General features: G+C 44.0%; 2 protein-coding genes across 3 annotated transcripts in view; one reads left to right on the top strand and one right to left on the bottom strand.

Annotated features, from left to right (window-relative positions):
• The window catches only part of LOC139621581 (uncharacterized), a 30,796-nt gene extending 12,958 nt beyond the window's left edge, over positions 1-17,838 (top strand). For both annotated transcript variants that reach the window (XM_071478224.1, XM_071478223.1), the window contains exons 19-31: positions 144-269; positions 353-486; positions 1,645-1,773; positions 2,027-2,274; positions 9,407-9,572; positions 11,066-11,267; positions 11,361-11,494; positions 13,121-13,245; positions 14,168-14,316; positions 14,672-14,878; positions 14,990-15,084; positions 16,661-16,785; positions 17,506-17,838. In XM_071478224.1, the coding sequence (XP_071334325.1) occupies positions 144-269; positions 353-486; positions 1,645-1,773; positions 2,027-2,274; positions 9,407-9,572; positions 11,066-11,267; positions 11,361-11,494; positions 13,121-13,245; positions 14,168-14,316; positions 14,672-14,878; positions 14,990-15,084; positions 16,661-16,785; positions 17,506-17,756 (2,091 nt within the window). In that variant the 3' untranslated portion in view covers positions 17,757-17,838. The remainder of the gene's footprint in view (positions 1-143; positions 270-352; positions 487-1,644; positions 1,774-2,026; positions 2,275-9,406; positions 9,573-11,065; positions 11,268-11,360; positions 11,495-13,120; positions 13,246-14,167; positions 14,317-14,671; positions 14,879-14,989; positions 15,085-16,660; positions 16,786-17,505) is intronic.
• Positions 17,839-18,914: 1,076 nt separating this feature from the next.
• On the bottom strand, positions 18,915-22,865 carry ing2 (inhibitor of growth family, member 2). The gene is made up of 2 exons (XM_071478242.1): positions 22,566-22,865; positions 18,915-20,265 (listed from the first exon to the last, which is right to left on the bottom strand). Exons 1-2 carry the CDS (start codon positions 22,708-22,710, stop codon positions 19,565-19,567), a joined length of 846 nt encoding a protein of 281 aa, XP_071334343.1. The 5' UTR covers positions 22,711-22,865; the 3' UTR covers positions 18,915-19,564.
• Between the last annotated feature and the right edge of the window lie 1,662 nt (positions 22,866-24,527).

Below are 24,527 nucleotides of genomic sequence, written 5' to 3'. Positions count from 1 at the left end.
ATGACCTGGAACTGTCACTTTAAAGTCTCGACAACAAAAGACCAAGAGCTGTTTAACACCTTTCATTCATTCATTCATTCATTCATTCATTCGTTCAGATTGATAGTGAAGGTGGTGATATATGATCTGTGACTGTGTTTCAGGTGAGAGAGGTGGAATCAGGAAAAGTCGTGTATGCAGAGAACGACTCGGTGGACGTTCCCATTGTCACTGTGACTTGTGAAGGACAGCTCATGGTGGTCTTCTACGATGGACGTGATCTGGTCAAGGTTCTTAAATCTAGTAAAAGTTGATGGAAGGTTTATACAGGTCATGTCTGAGATGAATGTGTGTCTGTAATGTTGTTTGTTAGGTCTTTGATCTGGCCTCCTCCTGCTCCCTGCTGCACTGTGCTAACATTTCCATGGAGCATGAGGCCATCCACAAAGACCGCTCAATCCTGCTGTCCCACAGCTCCACCAGAGACTACATCCTCTTCGCCTACAGGTCAGACAGCATCAGTCTAGACCCTGGTCAGGACCAGGCTGTCATTCTCAGAATGTAACCAGTACTCTGTTCATTATTAAAACCCTATTTACACAGCAGGCCTGTTTAGATCGCAGTAGATCACTATGAACATCACATGATGGTGATCTCAGCAGCACAGCATATCACAAGTCACCATTGTCACTGCAGTGACCTGAAGCCTTTGTTAACAAGGTATGAAATCAGGCCTCCATAGTATCCTGGCAAATTTCACCAGAGTTTGACAACAGTTGTGAATTATTAAGACGGGCCACTACTCACATGCCTCACCACTGCAGTGTGGCACAGAAGTGATGCCGTCAAGCCTCAGCTCCTGTTACATGAATAAATTACACTGAATGTGCAGAGGATACCACCAAGACAATGTGTTTTTCTTCAGTCTGTTACGACCCATTAAAGCTAAATTAAAAGCAGTGGTGTGGATGCTTTCAGAGTAATTAGCACAAAAGTCAGACCCCCCCCACCTGACAGGAGGAGGTGTCAGATACACAACAAACTGGGTCACTGGTGTTTGGTGGTAATACAAGACAACCGGGGCGGTAATGATAAGGAATGCCTCAGAGCATCAGCTCATTTACAGTTTGCTTACTTCACTGTGTGAAGTTAAATGAAAACTCTCATTACTTCTTACAGAAATCCCCTCTCTGAGGTGATTTAAAGGAGAATTCTGGTATTTTCAACCTTGATCCTTGAAACTTATTCTCATAACTGCAGACTGGATAGGCAAACCAGGCAAATACCTGGGGCCCCCAATGGGAAAAGGGGCCCCTGATGGCCCCTTATATTGACACATTTTGCAATCACAACAATAAACCCCCTTAAACCTCCTATAAAGACATTATACAGTGCACTGTCAAGTGGGGCTCCTGATGATGTGTGCTGTAGCTAGCTGCATGTGAGGCATTTAGGGACATCTGTAAATTACAGAATCTGCCAATAGCCTGCCTGCATAGGGGGGGTCTGGGACCCCCAGGGTCTAGGATCTCCATTGCTACCATATTGAGATTCAGAAAACACAGAATCCAGTGAATCAATGCACACTACTACACTACTGGTGTGACGTTGGTGAAAATCCACTTCCAGTTATTTGATATTTTTTTTATCCTCTTCCTGTTCGAGGTCTGGTGGTAAGGCAGCAGTGTTCAGTGCCAGGGGGGGTGCTGTGCTGTCTGTCCTGTCAGCTCAGCATGGTGCTGCCTCCATACAAGCTGTGGAGATGACTGAAGACTACCTGCTGCTCTTCTGCAGGTACGCTCACATCAGGCTCATGCTGCAGGGTAAATACATGCAGGTTTAAAGGTACACTCCTTGTATCTGTCACAGCATCCAGCAGCTCTCTATGAATTTGTTTGTCTGCATTGTGTAGATACCATAAAAACATAAAAGAAGTGGAAATAAATGAGCAGATGAGGTGCAGGGGATTGAATGGGTTGCTGACTCTGACACTTCCCTGTACTGAAACACACTCATCTAACCACCCACTGCTCTTAACCTGTGTCAGATACCCGTACCAGAGGGGCGGCGAAATCATCCACATCGAGCTCTTCAGCACCATCTCCTTCCTGTACCTGCGCTCTATACTGGGTTGCAGCCAGGACTGCATTTCTCAGGTCACTGTCAACCAGGCGGGGACTCACGTTGTGGCCTTTTGCCCCTCCCCTTGTACCGGCATCACTGAGGTGGTCACCTGGAACCTGGAGACAGAGGACCACAAGCACATCACTCGTTTCCCTGGAGTACTGACCAAAGGTCAGTTTTTACAGTGGTGCTCAAAGTGTGGCATGCAGATACTCAGAGGGGTCTGAGGGTTTTTTCATGGCCCCTCAGCAGAATGAATCACATGTTTTTCTCTTCATCCTCACTTCATATTTCATGTATTTCCTATTCGACATTTCTAATTTGGTGTGTAGTAGAGGGCTCTTTATTAGCAACGTGTGCTTGGTCTAGATGTCTCATTTTTGGCTGTGATATTCCCCCTGAGAACAGCTTTGGCTGCATCCATAGGGTTTACCTGCCCATTATCATTGACCAATAAATATATGCCTATTTCTGTCTTTTGCACTTCTTAAAGTGGGGTTGTTCAAGATGCCAGTGTTCCTCCAAAATGTTTTTTGTTGTCTGACATCTAAATGTTCTCCTGAACAGACCCCGGAGTGGTCTGAAAGGTCCCCCTGGCCTGTTCATCAGCCTTTAAATCTGTGTAGATCTTGTTCTACATGAAGAAATAGTCTATTCTTGTGCATATTGCACTGTGCGTACATTTTTTTAATGATTTTGTATGTTTATTAAGCTTAATGAGAGAATCCATTGCCTGTTTAATGCCAACTTTTGCAAACTTTTTTGGAGGTTTCAAAATGCACACTTTCATGTGCTCATAACTCATAAAATATCAAGGGTAACACAAGAAGCAGTGAACTACAGCTTTACAATTATATCAGTGAGGAAACCAGATGACACGCAGCAAAGAGCCTCAGACTCGAACCCGAAACTCAAAATATAAGCCTTTAAGACCTGCACTCTACCAGGTGAACCATCAGTGCACCACACTTTGTGGGACTTTTATCTATAAAAGGCAGCTAACATGTATTTTCTCACAGGGCACGGAACTCATCAGTGGACTGCTCATTGATGAATTTATCCAGTCCACTTTAGACTATAACTAGTTTGGTTTTACTTACATTATTCACAGCACAGGATACGGGACAAGCATTTTATCTTCAAATATGGGACAGTCCCATATTGTACAGGAAACCTAAAGGTAGCCTACAAGCAGACAGGCGGTTCGTGTGCATACTATGAAATATAATCCTGCTGGTGCCATCCATCAGTCCCAGGTCTTTAAGTACCTTGTTTATTCATTTTTCAGCTGGATTGGTTCTTCTTTTCTATTGGTTGTTTCTAGAAAGGGGTTAAGAAGTCTCCTGCAGAGACAAGGGTCCCTTATGTTTCTGATGCAACTATCTCAACAAATTATTATTGAGCCTATTAGTGAGAGTATGCTGTCCTGTTGGTAAGGCATTCATTTTACTTTTGAAGCATTGCACTTGTAGCACCCCAGACCTCAAGAGACACACAAAGTATGATAAAAGAAGAAAACTATAGTGAACATTGACTGAACTTCCAACATAAGAGGTGCCATGTCAACTTTCACAGTGAGGGGTGCTGACCACAAGATGGGGGCCCTCAGTACTGACTTGTTACATCTTGTATTTTTTGTTTTATTACTTCATCTGTTTCTTTCAGTATCCTCCTGAAAATGCAGAATTCTGAGCGATCTCTTTTCAGTTTGGTCTGGAGCTCTGACATCCCCATAGTCACGACTTCATTCACCACTTCACAGACTGAGTGCAAAGTTTCCTTTTCTCTGCAGCCTCCATCTTGTCCTGTTTTCTCTGGCCCCAACAATTGCTCGTGCGGCATTGTTTCATAACAAGTATCCTCCTTTCTTTATTTTGCCCCTCTTCATTATTATGTGAATATCAGTGTATATGTGTATATCAGTTTGAAGGAATAAAGATTCTTGAATAAGGGAAAATTCAAGGCTGATACTGGAGCTGGAAATATTAAGTTGTCAGCAGGAGATGATGATTTCAGCCAGTAATGTGGACGGGTCAGTCTGGCACCATTATTGGAGACTCTATGTGTGTGCTAGATTGTGGGGCGTGATCACAGTGGGTCAGTTGCTCACTTACTTGACCTGAACGACACTGAAAAGTCAGAGCCTGTTTTATATTTGGAGCATTTAAACAATGAGTGGACATTACACTTTTCTTTATCTTCCCTAAAGATGAACTGCTCCCAGTCACCCAGCCGCCGCTGCTGCTGCCATCTAGTGGTCGCTTATGATTGTGCTCCGGCTCTTTCCATTGCGGCGCTTCACGATGTGCTGTTTCCTCTCAGCAGCGACCAGTGCGTGGTCACGAATACAACCAGTGGTGTCGTGTACGTGACACGCAGGTATGTGCCGCATACCCACTAAGAAAGCTCCAGAAGTCCCGTGTGACCACTTCAAAATGGATCCGTAACAACAGAGTTTTGTGACAGAACTCTAACTTCAACTATTAGTTTATGTAAAAAACAGCTGCTGTGAATCATGTGATGTCAAATCATAGATGTTGTTGGGCTTTCGAAAAGCCCCTCAAAGGTTTAATGATTTATTCCAATCATTATTATTAGAGAAGAGAGAGAGAGAGAGAGAGAGAGAGAGAGAGTCTTTTAGCCATAATTCATTTCCCCTGAGGCACCTGGATGAAGCTTCTCTGCAGCTGATCCGGAGATGTTCACTGATGATTAGTAAACTGTGTCAAACTAAAAGGAGAAAAACACGTCACTCTGGCAGACGGAGGGTTGGCGTGACAGCTGTGGACCTGATCTGTATGTCCCACAAAATGCTGAAGGCTTCCGGCAGCGTCTAGTTACTGCTGATCACTCACTTCACACACTTTATCTGAGGAGGTAGACATGGTAATAAATCATTGATCATATCAGATGATCGTTAATCATAGGCTACTTGATTATTAATTAATTCATGAGGGATCAGCTGTGTGCGCGCACGCGCCAGAACGGGTGCGCATGCGCCAGAATGTGTGTGCAAACGCGAGAACGTGTGTGACGAAATGCCTTTGACCCTTTGAGGTTCTGACGTCAAAACATCAAAGGCTCCATGGTTTCCATGGTGAGCTGGTTATAAGAATCTGCATTTTCATTTACACTGTAGTCAAGTGACCTGAAGAGCACACCGTGAAACCAGTGAAGATTCAAACACAACTGAACATTTACAGGAAGTTTCAAACTAACTGCAGCAAAGCAGCCTTGTGAAACAAAACCTGTCTACAATGGACAACCGTACTGTCATCACATCAGAGGCTCTTCTGCCCATAGTGAACAAATACTTTGAACAATTCTCCGCAGTACAGTGGAATACGTTAGCTGATGGGACTCAGGACTCAGACACAATAGCTACGCTGGCTGATTTGTGTACAGAAGTGGTTCAGACACTCTCTGCTATTGTCCTGAGAATTGTCAGACCAGTGATCGAGGAGAGCTTACTCAGGAAGGAATCTCAGGCTGATATAAGCAAATCTTTGGAGAACTTCAGCATATGTCTGGGAGACTCCCTTTCTCGTAGCTTTGCTGCCGCTCTTCACGTCCCACAGGACGTATATCAGAGTGCTGAAGAGCTGTCAGCACGAGTGGAAATGGAAGTTTCACAGAAGGTAAACTCCATAGCATCTGAGGTAATCAACAGCTCTGAGTGGCCGTCAGACCCGGCTGTTTTTGTCAGTGGCTCCGTGTCCAGCACAAAGTCTCTTCAATTCATGGTGCATGATGCTACCATATGTCTGAGCAGATATTTGAAAAAGCTGAAATCCCAGTGCCTGGGAGAGTGTTGGCGGCCAACAAACATAGAGTCTACAAAAAGCTATAAAAGCTCTGAGTCCACACCAGGGATCCCTGAACCAGAGGAACCAGAACAACGTGAATCACGGCAGAGCGTGAAGTCCAAGATCTCCGTCCCCTCAGCCACTAAAGCTGTGAGTGACGTTCTCTTCAAATGGTTCAGAGGGCCACCAGACATGGACAAAGAGAGAGACAGTTTTTCTCTGCCTCGCATCTGTCTGGAGGCTGAGGAACTGGCGTCTCATATTGTCAATGTCATAAGAGAAGACCTGCATTATGACAACTATGAATATGTTGCTGGAGGCAGTGAGAAAAGCAGCTCACAGAGACCTCATTTTAATATGAAGCTTATTATTGACATGGTGAGTGTATTTTTTATGGGGTTGACCAGAGCTTCAAAAACCCAGATAGTTAGCAAATGCAGGTTTTCTAGATTTGCTCTGAAACAATTTGAAAAAATGATGTCAGAGCTGAAGAGTATATTTAATATAGAAGACACAAAGTTCCTGGTGAGGCTCAAAGGGTACCCTCAGCTCAGAGAGATGGAAACTGTTGGAGATGAATACAGTCAACCAGATCGTGTTCAGGAGTCTCCCAAGTCTACACCGAAGCCTCCCATTACCACTATGACAAACAATCGGTCCCGAGTTAATTTTGAGATCTTCAAAACCGATGTCGACAGCTTGTTCCAGAAACTAATCCAGTCAAAGGAACCTGCAGCACATGGCAGCAAAACAATGGAAGAAATCGATGACGAGATCAGGATGTTTTCAAGGGACCTGGTTGATAAAATATACACACATCTGATGCCTGGGTGGACATTTCGAACGCCCTCAGTTTCAGCGTCCAAAAGTCTTTCTGACTCTGTCATCTGTGAACGCAAGAGGAAGGAGGACACAATTCAGTCACACTTTTCTCCTGAAGTTTTGTACGCCATGACAGAGGATGCAGTGGAAAAGTTTGTGCAGAAGGTTCTACTCTGGATGGAGGAGGAGCCATCAGTATTAACACTTTACAGCGAGGCAGTGTCTGGTGCTCTGGCTGACATCGAAGACATCATCACAAATATGCTGACCACACCAGAAGAAAATGACCCCACCAGACCAGAGTCCCCTGAAACCAGAGACACCCAGACCACAACACCCTGTCCTTCAGGTCAGAGGCCACCACCTTATGAGATTGCACTGTCTGAATCCTTCAGTGATGATGATGATGATGATGGCTTGAATGACAGAGACCATGTTGATAGTCTTATGTCGAGCTCACACATGAGGGATTCACAGGAATCTGCTGAAAAATGCCCTGAGCCTAAACCAGCGCCTGACCACAGACCAGAGGGATGTCACCCCAGTCTGGGGTCAACCCCTGAAGAACCAGTTCAGAGGCTCCCAGCAGTATCAGCTGACAGCTCCTCTTCTACAGGAGAGGAAATGACCAACAACCTCATCACCGCTCTTCTGCTACAGCTCATGACAAAAGACTCACGTAACACCAGCAGAACCCAGACTGCAGACATCTTCATGCGTCTGTCAGACATGGTGCAGGCTCAGACCAACACCTGTGGCTCTGCTGACCGAAAAACCCAAGACAGGATGAAAAAACTCAACCAGGCCCTGATTAAAGACCTTCTCAAGGAGTTCGGCTCTCCAGAAAAACTACTGGAGGCTGCAGCAGCATCAGATGACACATCTTTTTATGATGCTGTTGTGAAGTACTTACAGATCCATCTGAAAACCCAGCTCACTCTAAAGCCAAAGAAGTCCAAAGTTGCCAGGTTTTTCAGAGCCGTTGGGAGAGCAATAAGGAAGACCTTCATGTGCTGCATCATCACTCCTGATGATGATGCCTCTCTATATACCATCTACAGCACATCCAATCATCTTGAAGGAAATAATTTCAGAACTTGTTTCCTTCAAGATGAAAACCATTATTAGACCTTTCTCGCAGACAGGTGTTTCTGTTATGTAGCCTCCCTCACTGAGAGAAAAGAGGTGGACATGACAGAAACACCTGCAGGACTGATAAACTGCCAACTGATTGTAAATCTAAGTCAGTCACACTTGTGTTTTAAGTCAAAATGTCTGCTGTGAGAAACGTCCAGGGCCGCACGGTGCCTCAGTGCTTCGCACTGTGGCCTGGCAGCAAAGGTCAGGGCTGGATTCCCAGCCTCAGTCTTTGCTGTGTGGGGTTTCTATACTTCCCGTGTTGGCACGGGTTTACTCCGGGTGCTCCGGTTTCCTCCCGCATTTTAAATTAAAAAACACCACAGAAACAACATTAAAAACATGACAAAAATAAAAAAATATATATAATTACATTTCGAGTTGACTTGTGTTTTCCTCTGCTGTCAGATGTATAAATACTAAACTCAGGTTGATTATGACTCAGATTGTTATTGTCATACACTAAGTGGATGTGTCATTTTCAGAAAAATGTGTATATATTGTCAGATGGAATTAACCATAAGACATGAAGAGCATGGCTGCTCAGGAAAAGTACAGTGGTTCTCAAGTCTCCATCTGTGTGAACCTGTAACTGTACTTTCATAGTCTGCCAGAACTCATATTAGAGATATGTCAATGTCATTTTTCAGTTTTTCCTTTTTAATGAATTTGCAAACATTTAGTGAGTGTAGATTGATTCATACAGATTATTATTTATATTTATCCACTGTGTATAATAAGTGAATAACTGTATCTATTACCTCCATTTCCATCCATTTCCATCACAGGACATTAATATGTGTTTTTTTCTCCTAATGTAGTGACTCCTACTAAGATTTCCACTGATGGTCAGATTGAATACAGGGATTCAATAAGGGTTTTTGGTCAGATTTTAGTTGTTATTTCATTAAACATTGGGAACACAGTTCTAAAATGGAAAATGGATGGAGAATACATACAGCCTGATTCCAGATTAATCACACTCCCTGAGATCACTGGTGAGACAACTAAATGTAACGGATTTGCTGCACAAATCTGGGGGCAGCTGTTAGAAACTCCAACTTCATATTCCTCCTTTCCACAAGGAGGCACCAAGTGGCCCCTTACAATGTGAATGTGCCTCCTCCCACATTATAAATAGAGGTCAGGATGAGGAGTTCCTCCTCTTTGCCTGCAAACCCTCTTCACCTTACATTCTGGTGGGTGTTGGCCATGTGTCTTTTGATTTATCTTCAATAAGCATGGTAAGCATCCTGGGAACCAACACACCCATTGAATAAACTGAATAAATGGAAAGATTAATCATAGCCCTTGTTTCCTGGTGGTTTGTGGCTCCAGTTAGAACCTGAGGTACTCATCACCTTACTTACCTTACCTTACCTTACCTTACCTACCTGACCTGACCTGATCTGACCTGACCGTACCTTATCAGACCTTACTGCACAGAGCGGTGCAGTAATTTTTCTCCTCCACATTAGATTTAGCAGGAAGTTGCCTTTTATTTACAGTAATAGCTGTGACATTCTTTCTGCCTTTAGGGCTATGTTTTGACCTGCGCTTCTGCCTGGGGATCTGCAGCGGAGAGAAGTACCTTCACTTGTGGAATCTGACCTCCAGGATCAGTGACCAGACTCTTACCTATAACATCCATAAGGTCAGGAGTGATGGCACAGAGGAGGTCATCCCTATTGGGAAAACTCCACGGTATGTACTGGGATGTGAAACTGACTGTAGTTGCTTCATGTTTTCATTTCATGATAGGTCTGGTTTCAAAAATCATAAAGGTTTGTTGTGAAACATGAGTCACTGATGACTTCAGGAATGTGTTTCCTGTTTCACTCTGATTTGGAAAATGAGAAGTCACTGCGTCAGACATGTGCCACCACCATTTTGTTTTCTAGAATATTAGTAAGTTTCCCTTGCAGGGTTTCTGGGCTCCGCCTTAGAGGTAGGGTGAAGGAGCTCTGACATCCCAACTGAGCTCGGAATAGAGCAGCTGCTCCTTCAAGTTGAAAGAAGCCAGTTGAGGTGGTTTGGGCATCTGATTAGAACGCTTCCTGGGTGCCTCCAAGTGGTAGGAGACCCTGGGGCAGGCCCAGAACACATTGTATAGATTGTATATCTCATATACAAGCATTGGGATTTCTGAGGAGGAGCTGGGAAACATCGCTCGGGAGAGGGACATCTGGACTATGTTGCTTGGCCTGCTGCCACCGTGACTGACCCCAAATTCAGCTGAAAATTGAAAATGGATGGATGGATGGATGCCAGTTTTGTTGCATTGAAGACTAATGTGACCGTAGCTTTAGGTTGGATACAAATACCACCCCCCTTGTTGGGACTTACTAACCCTAACCCTAAACATGTCACACACCCAACCTTAAGACAAGAGTCAGACAAAAGATCTGCACACTAACAGCGCTCAGCAATTTTAATAAACCATTGTTTCGACCTTCCAGAGATCTTTGTCAGGCACTTGATGCTTTGCCTTAAGTCTGGCTTTTGATCCAGCACATGTAAAAGTTTTTTGGATGTGCATGCTTCATACCCCATTTGTCTTATACCCCCAACCTTAACCACAGCCCAACCACTGACCAGTCAGATCACTTCTTATTAATCCTTATTCCACTCTAGTTGTACATATTTTACCTCACCAAACACCTCTTTTGGTTACCCTAATAAACTAGTTTCCTTCTACCCGGTATTATTACCATTTCAGTACTCTACTCATGGGTCTGATGATGTTGCATGTATTTTGTTTGCACTTAAGATGTCTGCTCATTATTGTTAATAAGCTCACAGCTGTAGAGGAACACCAGGGTAAACCTCATGATCCAGTTCTCGAGGATGTTACGTTGAGTGAAGCCAGCTAGCTGAGAGAGAGCCAAACTAAGTTGAACTATTTATATTTACAGGTTACAATGTGTACTATGATATATTCCAAAAAGTTTTTTAAAAAAAAGATAATTTACTGATGTAATTCCAAAGAGAAATACTGCAAATATAATCTTAATAGTTTTTTCAGGTATCTGTCAGACTAAAAATATTACATCTGCTGCAAATCTGAAACCAGACCTACTCTCTGTATGTGCCTGGTGTCAGTGAGCACAGCATAACCTGTTAAAACAGACACTAAAGTAACACACCTAGCACATCTGTATCCTGGTGTGATGGAGTCTGGCTCCCTCTGCTGGCAGGTATGCTGTGTGTCGCTCCATCAGAGCCGGGACAGTGTTCATGTGGAACCTGGCGAGACAGCGTTTCTCCGACAGACCGGTCAGAGTGGAGCGCAGCCTCTACAGCAGCACTGATGTGGTGCTCGCCCACAACTTCAAACTCTACATCTTTACAGACAGGAGCTTAAACAGCAGCATGGAGACACCTTCATATCAATTCCAGGTCAGATAATAGTTGAGGTTGATGTCCCTATATACATCTGTTTATTTTGAGTTTATGTCTCAGTACCTTTCAGTCTTGTGTCTGACCTCTCAGACTCTTCTGGTGTATGACCTCATTAAGCGGCGCTATGTGAGGAGACAGACAGGGATCACAGTCATTCCCTGTCGTCAGCATGAGTACCGTCTCCTGGAGGATGGACAGACTCTTCTGGGCCTTTCAGAGACCAGGTAAGAATCAGAGACCAGATGAGAGCCAGAGATCAGGTGAGAGTCAGAGACCAGGTGAGAGCCAGAAACCATAAGAGACCAGGTGAGAGTCAGAGACCAGGTGAGAATCAGAGACCAGGTGAGAGTCAGAGACCAGGTGAGAGTTAATCTTTCAGGTACAAGGTTACAGGCGACATTGAATAATGGCCAGAAGTGTTTTTGCATCATGATGTCACAGTGAAGTTGACCTTTGACCTTTTGGATATAAATATAATCTCTCTCATTTTATCCATATAGACATTTTAGTTAAATTGTCTCATAATTAGTGTATGAATTTGTGAGTTATGGCCAAGAATGTATTTTATGAGGTCAGTTACCTTGACCTTTGACCACCAAAATCTAATCAGTTCATCCTTGAGTCTGAATGAATGTTTCTGCCAAATTTGAAGAAGTTCCGTCAAGGTGTTACTGAGATATCATTAAGTAATCGTTGGGTTTCATTTATTCAATTCAATTTCAATTCAGTTTTATTTGTATAGCGCCAAATCATAATATACATTATCTCAAGGCTCTTTACAGGGTAAGGTCAAGACCTTACTTTGTTACAGAGAAAAACCCAACAGTTCCCACAAAGAGCAAGCGCTTGGTGACAGGGGGGAGGAAAAACTCCCTTTTAACAGGAAGAAACCTCCAACAGAACCGGGCTCGGGGGGGGGGGGGGTCTGCCTTGACCGGTTGGGTTTAGGAGGAGATAAAAAGAGGGGGTGGGGGGAGGAGAGAGGAGAAAAGAGAGAGAGAGAGACCAGGAACAGCTGTGGTGTTATCAATAATAATGACAGATAACAGTGGTTAATAGTAATGATGAGTAGTGGTGGATCTGGATCCTGCTGCTCCAGAGGCAGAGAGACCTGCAGAATGAGGACAGAGAGAGGGAGAGAGAGGAGAAGCACAAACTACGGGAGAGAAAAAAATACAAAGTTAATGGCATGAAGTCATCGAGAGAGAGAGGGGGAGAGAGACAGAAATAGAGAGAGAGCGCCCAGTGCATCATGGGAATCCCCCAGCAGTCTAGCTCTATAGCAGCATAACTAAGGGATGGGTCAGGACATACCCGAGCCAGCCCTAACTATAAGCTTTACTAAACAGGACAGTTTTAAGCCAGGTCTTAAAGGTAGAGAGGGTGTCTGCCTCCTGAACCCACACTGGGAGCTGGTTCCACAGGAGAGGAGCCTGATAGCTGAAGGCTCTGCCCCCCATTCTACTCTTACAAACTCTGGGAACCACAAGTTGACCTGCATTTAGAGAGCGAAGTGTCCTATTGGGAAAATAGGGAACTATAAGCTCTCCAAGGTACGATGGTGCCTGACCATTAATGGCTTTGTAGGTGAGGAGGAGGATTTTAAATTCTATCCTGGATTTTACAGGGAGCCAATGCAGAGAAGCTAACACAGGAGAGATGTGATCCCGTTTCCTAGTTCCTGTCAGTACTCGTGCTGCCGCATATTCCTCACACATATTTCATCCAAATATATATCATGTTCACATGAACTAAATGAAATGAAAAGTCATCATATCACACATGTTAAAAGGTGACAGAGTTATGCTGAATGTATTTTAATCACCTGTGTCTGGTGGCTGTGGTTGCAGGGATCACCTGGTCCTGTGGGATCTGGACTCTGGCTCCATCAAACATGAGATCAAACCATCCTGCAGAGAGCTGCTCCCGCACAGCAGCCCAGTCCAAGACCTGCAGCCTCTGCGAGAGATCACATGTGAGCTGCATGATCCTCCTTCTCAGTCATTTGACTTTGTGGTGTATTCAGTCATTAGTTCCACCTGCTTCACCTCTGCAGTAACATAATGCTAATTTTAATCTAAAATAATTTTATTTGATTATATTTCCTGTTGATTGGAGGAGATCCCAGCAGTTTGAACTGCAGGAGGGGGTCTGGTCTGATCCTCAGATGTAAAAACAAACCTGAATTTTACCCACATTTTAATTTTACACATCTAATGTATTCATTTATCTGATTCATTTTATTTTTTGTACAATTTCTTCTCCCTGAATTATAATTTAATTTAAAACATCTTTTCACATCATGAAATCCCAAACTATCAGAAACAGGACTGTGTCCTCTCACTCTGATGGAAACAGGAAATTCATGGTTACCCAGAGTATTTCAAAAAGGAGATTGTAATTAAATCAATGTTTATCTAAAAGATAAAGACCACAGCATTGACAAAGATGTTGGTGTGTGGGCCCTGACACATAGTGGGCTCATGAAAGGAAAATGATTAAATGAATAAATAAAAACTCACTCCCATGTTCTTTGGCCACATTTCATTCTCATTTGTCATCTTAATCTGATCAGATTCTTCAGTCAGTGTCTTTGAGGTTGTGAATAGTGACAAACTGTCCTCACTTTGGAGGGTTCTCCTAATATTTGGATGATAGTGTATCTGGCTGTTACAATGAGAGACAACAAGAAACACAAAGTAGAGACATGTTTAAGCCCATGAACCTCTGCAGGTGTATCCAGCCTTTTTAATGAAACTAGAGAAATGATCAGCTCTTTATTTACTCAGGTAAATAATTGATGCTGTAACGCTAAAGCTAAAAGTTCCTTGTTAAATGACTCTTCACTAATATCTGACTGTATGATGGCTGTAAGTGGCTCCCTCTCCTTCCCTCAGTGATGCCGTGGGACGTCCGGACAGAGAGCCAGAGTGAAAGGAAGAGGAGGCTGGAGAGAGAAGCACAGAGGGAGGAGGAGGAAAGAAGGAGGCTGAGCAGAGAAAAATACAACTCTATTGACCAGTACCTTCTCAGTGGAGATGAACAAGTACACACATAACCCAGCTCCACCCTGTGTTTGACAAATACTGTCGGCCCTGAACAGACAGGTGACAGATTAGGCTGGTGATGTAGAGGAGTATTTTAATAAAGAAAACCAGGCAAACAGCAGGAACCTGATCAACATTCATACCTGCCACAGAGCATGATGGGATGTTGTAGCATGCAGTTCACCTGTGTGGAAGTATCTGCATTCATTAGGTTTCTCCAGGTTTTTCCTTTCGTGTGTCACCTGTCTGTAGATGCTCACTATAACAAGTATGACACTGTTATTACCTGAGGTCTTTTTTCATTTGATTGAATTCTCCTTAAATCGTGACATCATCCCACACCTGTGCTTTCAGGTGGTGGTGTGCTCTTACTTCGCTCACCACCTCAACGTGTTCAGCACGGTGTCCCAGGAACACGTCCACACCCTGCAGGACGACACGTCTCTGCTGAACCTCCACACTGCAGCTCTGACTCACGCCGGCAGTCACCTGGTGCTGACCAGCTACAACCACCACCAGAGGACCCCACACATCACCCTGTGGGACCTGGAGAAAGGCATGGTGGGAAATCACTGTCTGTTATAGCTCGTTGTTTATTTGAATATTTTAAATGTCCTGATTATGTCAGTTTTCTGAAAATAGGAGATTCATGATTGTGTAAAACTGTCTCAGGTGATGAGGAGGCTGAGGAGTGAGGCTGGAGTTTGCTGTGTGGCCATCACAGACAGCGCAGACAGAGTTGTCTTTGGGGTTACAGGAAGCAACAGGTAAATGTGATCAGCTTTCTTAAACTACATGACCGTGCCATTCATCGTTTCAACACTGTGTCCCACCATCGTTACACCGATGACCCTCAGTCTGGTTTAGTCCTGGAAATCATATGAGTCTGGACTCCCTGTCTGGTTATTGGTGCTGATCATATTTCGCTGCAAGAAATGTAGTTGTTTCAGATCCTTAACTTCATTTACAAGTTGGAAATATTTCTCCCCAAAACGTTTCTCTCCTCATTTGCTCTCACCTGGACATCTGCAGTTCCTTATTAACTTGTCTGACTGATGCAGCAGTTTGTTTGTAACTAGACATAGAGAACATATAACATATATTTACATATTTGCTTCAGAATTTGATTTAATTTTATATTCCCTTTATTCTCCACCAAGATGCCTCAGATCTGAAAACCAAATGTTGTTAAGGTTCCACAGTCCAGGCTCAGGACAACTGGGGATCACACTGTTTTAGCTCAGACACTGTGAGACAAACTCCTCCTCAGTATCAGATCAGCAGCAACCAGTCCTCCGACCTGTTCTCTTCAGCCCTCTGATACGACACATGGCAGTGTCTCCTGACCGGACCTTGGTTGTCATGGTTACAATACTAAACAGTCTTGGCTTGGTTAGGTTTAGGAAAAGATCGTAGTTTGGCTTAAAGTAAGTACTTCCTTAACGTGAGACAATCTTTGTCGTCATGGTTACAATAATGACAATGTGGTTAACTTTGCTGGAAGGTCATAAATAAAAGAAACAACATGAACTGCTGATGTCGTTGACCCATCCAACCACTCCAACCTCCTCCTCCACTCACTGCACCTTTTCATTTGCTCCATTCATAATTACTGCAGCCACTAGATGTCACCGAGTAACAAAACCTAACTATGGGCCATAATAACCTGCTGACAACCAAGTCAAGTTGCCCTCATTTCAACTTGTCTTGGATAAGGACAGACGGCAGACAGACGATCTGGACCCTGGTGTGTTTCCACTCGTCTTCGCTCACCTTCACACTTTATTTCCTCTGTGGCAGAAAAACACAGTCAGAAATGATCTCCTGTAAGAAGAACTGGACTAACGAAACACTTCCAGGGCTCAGTAACTCTTAACGATTCACTGTGATGGACCTAAAGATACTTGCTAGCCTAGCAACATTAAGGCCACAGATTACCCATAATGCAACACTCTGTACTCCACTTTACAGCCCACATGATATTTTTAGGATTCTGCTTGAATAGGACAAAAAAAAAGTATCAGTAATTGATTAATTTCTTACTTATCCCTGATATCTTTTGATATTTGATATTAGACGTGCACATATTCTTAAATACATTTTCATTTATCAATTTCTAACCAAACTGAGTTGGAGAACATGAGACAGGTGGGGGGGCGCTAAATAAGGGCCCACTGATTATCTTTTCCAGAGGAACCTCAGCAGGTTACTGTGACCCTGCTGAGCTGTAACATAAACAAGACAACCCCAGCAGTGAGTTCTGTCCAGTTGAATGTTTGGATATGAAAATGCTTCTTCTAATATTTTATATTTCATATGGCTGTTGTGTGTTTGTTATGACAGCCTGAAGGTGTGGGAGCCCTTCAAGAGAAACTATAGGAGCATCTGTGGCTATGGCAACCTGAGGATGGAGGAGTCCTGTCAGGTTCACATGACGGAGAGAGGAACCAGAGCTGTTCTGCTGTCAGGTAGGTCACAGATCAGTCATGTGACTGAGAAGTGTTTGTCTTCACACTCTGGTGCTAAAAACAAACTGTTTCCTCAAAGCTCTTTCACATTAAGATGCCACATCAGGGCATGTTGTCTAGGGGTGTAATGATTCTGAATCTGAGACTGAAACCACAATACAAACATCCACGATCTTGTCTTTCAATACTGGAAGACAGAGTGACAACACCAACCCCCCACCGTCACCCTGAGACTGCACACGCACCTGGGCATATTCAAGTTAGCAGTGTGGGAACATTCTGGTTACCCCACACCACTCCCAAAAAATAATATAAAATAAAAATAAAATAAAAATACTGATACTGATACTGACACAGCCCTCTTGTTGTGTAGCTTTATAATGTTTGATTTTGAGCACATTAAAGGGTCAATTCACTCAACACATGAAGAGCTTCAGTAACCTCTGAGTTTATTGTAATTAATTCATTACAAACAAGTATTTAGCATTTTCTCAATAATTCTTATTCATGGCAGCATTAAAAGGAAACATTCATCTACATTTCTGATCTGATCATATCATTAGACACAACTCAGTGTGTGTTCATGCTGTGACTGCCTGTCTTCAGAGGATACACATTGCAATTATTTGCAGTTTTTTGAGCAACACTGTGATTGTGATTTCAATAAATTAAACAGCAGAATCTGCCATAATAACTTCTTATGTTGCTTTACTCGTCCAGGACAGTTGAGTCTGTGGGACCTGGAGACGTGCAGTGTCCTCTCTGTGCTGTCCTTGGATGCACATGTCCACTGTATGAAGCTGCTTCATGGACGTGAGGTTTCTGTCCTGCTGGGCCTCAGCCACAGTCCGACCCTCATCAGGGTCAGTTTAACATCCAGGACTGTCCAGGACTCAGCAAGCCAAGTCTGTAAAGATGAAGATCTGTTTGGAGAGTCCAGCAGTAGTGAGGAAGAGGAGGAGAACTCATAGGGCACACTCTACAGCCACTGTTGTCCTGGTCACTTGATGGAAAGACACTGAGGAACGTGGAATATGTTACATTATAAGACATAATAAAACGTTAATATTGCTCCAATCGTTTTGAAGTGTTGAGTGTAAACAGGACTAGTTTTAAGACCAACACCTGAGCACCTCCCCCCATCAGTGGTGGAGAAAGTCTGTTAAATGTAAAAGTCCTTCACTCAAAATTTTACTGAGGTACAGAAGTATTAGTATCTACGTTGGCCCTAAAAGCTCAACAAACTGCAACTTAAGAAAACAAATGCAATAGACAAAACAAGAATTCAGAAAACATCTTTACCAGTATAACAACACGTGCAGCAAATACTCACAACATAACCAAATACACAAACGCGCTGCAAATACTCACTGTGGTTACAGGAAGTGTTAGGTTTGTATTAATGTGATATGAAGAAACTAAACTGTACTTAAACACTGCTGTGACCAGCTGTACATATCAAACAGAGGGAATGAGAAATAAAGGGTAAAAAAAGGCCCCGCTCTGCTGTCACAGTCCAGCCAGCAACTCTCTACATCTGGTGACAAAATGTGCTGAGTTGGCGACACTACAGGCAGTAACCCCACCCCCCACCCCCCACCCCCGACACAGAGGAGAGTCTCACTCCAAGTTGAAATAAAAGACCAACATTTTCATTTTCATATATTTTTGTTTCAAATTAAAAGTCCCTCAGCCTTTCAGTGGACAGAAACCCTTTATTTGTGAACAGGGCTTTTATTGCTGTGCTGCAGGAAGCATATTATCTCACTTCCTGTGTTAGCGATGGCTTGTCTCTCTCCCTCCCTCTCTTGTTCGATGTGTCTTGTGCTTAATTATTCCTCTGCCTCCTTCAGTGATAAGGGCACATGGAGTAAATGAAGTTTATTTGCCATAACAGAGGTGAGACTCGAAACACAAATCTGCAGCTCCTGAATAGCCGGGAGGCCAGGGTGGCTCAGTGACTGATCGACGGTCCAGCCATGTACTAGGTTCATACTTAGTCTGGTTTTGAATAGTTGTGTTGATATTTCACTCTTGGCCAAAGTGTCGGGCCAACAGTGACTCCTCACCGCTTAAAAAAAGGAATATTGATATTTTGTGTTGGCACTGAAGAAAACAGAGCTGGTAACTGAATGACAATACTTTGTTTTAATGAATATAAAAAGAAATGTACACAATAGTGATAGTGAACCAGTGAAAACGTTAAGTCCACAAACATGACGTTCTGTTCCAGTGTCCCATCAACAATCATCTCCTCAATTAAACATCAATCTCTTGTAAACATATTACATGTGAAGGTTATTCTCTAGAAGCCATTATTGTGTAAAGACAGATGCAGATTCCAAATAACTGAGGATCATTTAGAAAGTTCAAATAAAGAGTTTGGCCGAAACGGAAGAAAAATTAGCAGGAATACCTTATCTTTTATTAGGAACTTGACCAGAGTGAAAAGGGACAGTAAACCAAACGATGCTTTCTTTTTTTTTCTTATAAGTCAAAATAAAAAATAAAAGTCCCACAAAAAGCAAAACACTTGAGGATGACGGCAGCTTCGTGCTGATGATTCTTGCAGCAGCTGGACTCCCTACAGACCACAGTGCACTTATAGCCAGTGGGAACAATCAGTGATGTAACAGCACAAGTTCAATCACAACTTGTCCTTGATTAATAATAAGCGCTGCTACTAATGGTGTTCGATTGTGCTCTTACAACATCACGAGTACTGTTATCAACTACGACCGACAGTCCTAACCCTCAGGTCTGTAAACCCTCGAGGTCACTACCTGGAGCGGCGGTCTTTTCTGTTCTTGTCTAGACTTTTGTCCATGGTCTTTTCGTTGTCCCCTCTGCATTTAGGGCAGTACCACTTGCCCTTGGGCTTGTAGGTCAGCCCCACGCAGGAGAAGTGGAACCACTCGATGGGGCACTGGTCATTGTCGCAGCCGATCATCTCTCCATAAGACACCTGCTCACAGAGACAGTAGGTAGGCTCATTGGGGTCGATGGCGAACTCTACCGGCGAGGCGTCCCGTTCCTGTTTGGACTTGCGCTTCTTCTTCTTCGCAGACTTGGACTTCTTTTCCCGGGGAGGGGGGATGGACAGCTCCTCAGAGGGGTCATCCACCATAGACCCGTTGGCCGACGGATGGCTGGAGTCTCTGCTCTCGCTGTTGCGCTGGCGTCGTGGGCGTCGGGTTGAGGTGCGTTCAGGAGCTGGGGCCTCTTGGACGCTGGAGCGCCGCTCTGTGGTGAGCCGCTCAGACTCGTTGGGCTCCTGGAGGCACAGGGAGTGGGAGTCCATTTGGCGGGAGCGGTTCTCCACCAGCTCCGTCATCTGGGTCACCACATGGATCTTCTCGTCACCCAGCTCCTGGCTGATGATGAGCGCCCGCTGCAGCTGGATCTGCAGGCGCTTCCTCTGAGCTGCGTCCTGCTCACCTTTGTACTTCTCAAACACCTCATCCACCTCCTTCAGCACTTCTGCAAAGCACAGGACACAAAGACACATTAATGGAACAGAACAGGAAGTCTGGTTATGTCGTTATCAGTGTACACTGCCTCATTATTTCTGACTGCTGTTTGTAAAACTGCTGAAATAACCTGAATGCAGACTCATTTCAAGACCATTTTATTTCTAAGATGCAGTATTAAAATCCCACATGAACACGTGTGTGTGTGCACAAGATGTGAAACTTTTAGAAACTGTACACTAGTATGAAAGATTGAAAGATACACATGGCTGCAACGTCCTCAGAGCGTCTGCATGTCAACTACACAGGACTGCCTCATTACTGACACATCTGAAAAATGTACTTCAGGCTGGGCTGAATTTCCTCTGTAGACTCAGTGATCATTTCATTAGAAACACCACACTGACACTGGGCAGCCTCAGTTCTTCATGTCATTGATCCACCAGATGTTGAGACTCTGCTCCATGTTGACCTGACTGCATCACATTCATGCTGCAGGTCTCCTGTTCTACCACATCTCAAAGGAGGTCTGCTGGATCCAGGTCTGGAGACTCAACTGAACTCACTGTCATGTTGATGAAACCAGTTTGTGACGACTTTATCTGTGTGAGCATTATCCTGCAGGAAGTAGCCATTATAAGAGGATGAGCTGTGGACATAAAGGGAGGAACATGGTCTAGACTGTGGCATTCAGACCATGATTGATTGGTATTTAGGCCCAAAGTGAGTCAAGAAAACATCCCACACCATCACACCATCACCACCAGCCTGGACTGTTGACACAAGGCAGGTTGGGTCCATGGATTCAGACCCTGACCTTACATCCTCTGCCTCAGCAGAAACCCAGATCCATCAGACCAGGTCTTCAAGTGTCCAGTGTTGCTGAGTCCACTGCAGCCTCAGGTTTCTGTTCTTGGTGACAGGAAGTGGTCTCTGCTGTTGTAGTCCGTCCACCTCAAGGGTTTGATGTGAACATTTACTGAAGCTCCTGACCCGGATCTGCAGGATATTATACACCGCACTGCTGCGTCATGATTGGCTGATTGTATAAATAAGCAGGTGTACAGGTGTTCCTAATAAAGTGCTCGCCACAACTTTTCAGTGGACATTTTTAACTTTTTGCTGAAGTGAAATTGAAGTTGGACATGTTGGAGGCAGAGGCTGGAGGAGGGCTGAGCCGCAGTGAGGCCCTGCCCACAGGAAGTGACGTCAGTAGAGGGGGTTGCCTAGAAGAGGAGCTATCCGGCTCTGCGGTTCAAGCTCGACGGAGCAGAGTAGCGGGGCAGACGTCGTTCTAGCCTGCGAAGATGTGTAGTCTGTCTTGAAAAAAATCCAAAGCTAATGCCTGTTAACTCGATCGATGTATGTCAATATTTATCGATGGTGTCGTTGAACTTCTTGGGAGCGGAGGCTGCTGAACGCCGCCGCTCACTCTGCGTCAACATAAAGCCACAATGAGAATTGTTTTTCCTGTACTAAAGCCTTTTGTTAACAATACTAACTACCTGAACTTTGGCTCCACGGTCATCCATAATTGTTGTCAGCTACATACTGAACACAAACAGCGAGGCAAAATTTAACAGTCCACCAGCGCTCTTTCGAATGTCATGTCACACCAGATTACATTAAAAAAACGGCAACGTCTGTTAACCATGGTCACTGGCAAAGGTTCACACATCAGTGATCACAATACCCTATCTTCTACACGTCTTTAGCCTACGCTGTGGGCTTCGGCATCCGTTTAATACACCAAGCAGCGTTTATTGAAAATAAATGATCAAGTTTATTCATTGTTTTCCCTGGTATTCGCACAATAATCCTCCGCGGAAACACCGCGGTGGGCGGTAGTGTGTAGTGTGTACCTATTGAAAAAGTTGAATTTTATTATCACACGGTGCTAGTTTTTGGATTATATTAACGCCGAATGTGCCGTTGGACTCCAAGTATTCATTTACAGATTTGTATCGGGTCATACTGTGTGCGTACGTTTAACGAGAGGAAGAAATAATAAATTTCAGGATTTTCTCAATGAGTTTGGTGTCACACACAAAACAGGACGGAGTGTATCCAGGCTATGCTAACTGTCGCTCGGCTCGCTTGGTCGTTTGGCACTCGGCTCGCCGTTATAATGATCAACATTGTCCCCGATGTATCGAAGTGGACATGGACGAGGGGCGCTCGGTTTTTGCAAAATGGGAACACAAGCGTCGCGTCTGCTCCACCATTTCAGCCCATCCTCTCACCCCGCCGCCAGCTGTCCACTTCCACACACGCACCTCTAATCAGCGATAAAAGCGTGTAACACAGTACCTTGATACTTTGCATCAATTTCCCGAAGCAAGGAAACATTTCTTTGTATGTCCAAAGGTAGGGACTCCACACATTCCAGATAATCCTCCACATAGTTGACCAGTTGTTGCGACTTGTCGGCGCCTGGGTAGTGATGGCCTAACATCGTCTCTGCGATGCATAGAGGCACGAAAAGAATATGGAGGAAATGTGCAAGATATGCAGTTAAAATCTAATGCTTGGCGACTTTGCAGCTTGTAGGGCAGTTCCAGGCAGCAGTTCACTTCAAACAAAACTCAAGCCACTGCGCATGCGGGAGTATTTTCCTTTTATGGGATTGTACAGTTTCCTCTCGTTTGTCGTCATCGAAGGCGGGCCCAGGTGGATTTGCAGCATCGGGATTGGTGCAGAGTGGCCTCATTATCATAACATTTTCCCGGGAAATTAAACGAAGAGGGAAACCGAAAACACAGTGCGCTGTAGTTTAGAAGGAGACTAAATTTGACCTGGTTTCATATTAGAGCACAGCATTAGCATTCCGACTGTATGAATGTGAGGTTTATTCACATATTTTAGTGGCGTTGCTGTCATTGTGTCTACATTTTACACAGGAATCAAAGGCCTTAAAGTACAGACATAACATCAGGCAGTTCTCCATATGTCTTAATGTGCATTCTAGCAACTTTGGTTGGTGATGGTCAAAATCAAAACAGCAGAGGTTGAGATACTTCATATTTTAGTCCCTGGAGTGGGCCAACCTCCAAAAAGCTGTCTCATAATGCAACTGCATAGTGCCATAGTTTCATTAGTCACTACTTGCACTGTTTTTAAACCTCAGTGACTGCAGTTTGTGATGCAAATTTTCTGTTGAAAATATGAAGACTGAAATCCCTGAAGATGTCGGCAGAGGCTATTACTTTCTCAGACCGCAGAACATTCTAGTAAAAGATTAGTAAATTGAGTTTGACACATAAACTTAAAGTGCCCACAAACGTTGATGCACAGTACAGTCACATTCATCATGGCTGCTGAGATGAGTTTGGTGACTTTGTTCTGATAATTGATCAAATTGATATAATAATAATAATAATGTTAGTTTTCATGGCTGCACTTGAGTAAGTTGGGGCTGTTTTTGTGAGACTTGTCATAACGTCGTCTTTTGTGAAGTGGCTGTAAATACAACTCAACAAGAAGACAGAGGAACCCGGAGCAGAAGTGATGGGACATGTGTTGGGTCATTTTTAGCACTTCTAAAGCATCTGCTACCACTGAGTCACAGTGCTGAGGTGAGGACAGGCCTGGCTATGGCAATACACAGGTTCCTGCTTGAGACTTCAAGAGACCAGACTAGTGAGCCACCTGCTTCCATGTGTGTGAAAGAGAGAGGGGTTGTGTACTTATTTCCTCTTTCTGTGTCACATGGAGTCAGGAAATTCCAGTGTTTTGTCTACTGAGACTAACAGCGACAACAAAACTAATATCACCACGATAACAAGTGCCTCTTCACTGGCGATACCACTGTTACATTGCTTCACTCCTCTCGCTGCAGCCACTGGGATCATGACTACACGGAGACTGCTGTTAACTCTGACACTGCTGAGGCCTCAGCTGCTCCGACCACCTGACACTTCCTACCAGTACTCCCACTACTGTACTTAATATTATTACTACTACTGTATGACCTCTACTCTACTCCCTGTACTACCACCATAGTTATAACTACTATAACCATTACCTTACTACTACTACTACTATAAATATGACCAACACTACCACTATTATTCTCACTTTGACAGTTTTACTATTACACTACTACTGCTATTATTACTACTAGGCCTACTAGTAGTGTTACTACAGCCAGATTTACAGTTGCAGCCACCATCATGAGGAGAACGACGCAAGGAGTCCAGTCAGACCTATGGTCAGCTGTGATGCGGTCCTGATACATACAGCACTGAATCACACAGATAGAACACATGAACA

The sequence above is a fragment of the Trachinotus anak genome, unplaced genomic scaffold, assembly GCF_046630095.1.
Source record: "Trachinotus anak isolate AG129_WGS33_773 ecotype Australia unplaced genomic scaffold, CSIRO_AGI_Tana_v1 ptg000005l, whole genome shotgun sequence".
NCBI classification, from domain to species: Eukaryota; Metazoa; Chordata; class Actinopteri; order Carangiformes; family Carangidae; genus Trachinotus; species Trachinotus anak.
Note: the sequence above shows the minus strand (reverse complement) of the source record. Positions and strands in the feature narration are given on the sequence as shown.

Coding starts and splice junctions, on each gene's coding strand:
- ing2 (XM_071478242.1), bottom strand. CDS start 22,710: ATGTTAGGCCATCACTACCCAGGCGCCGACAAGTCGCAACAACTGGTC. Junction 20,266..22,565: donor AATTGATGCAAAGTATCAAG/GTACTGTGTTAC, acceptor TGTGCTTTGCAG/AAGTGCTGAAGGAGGTGGAT.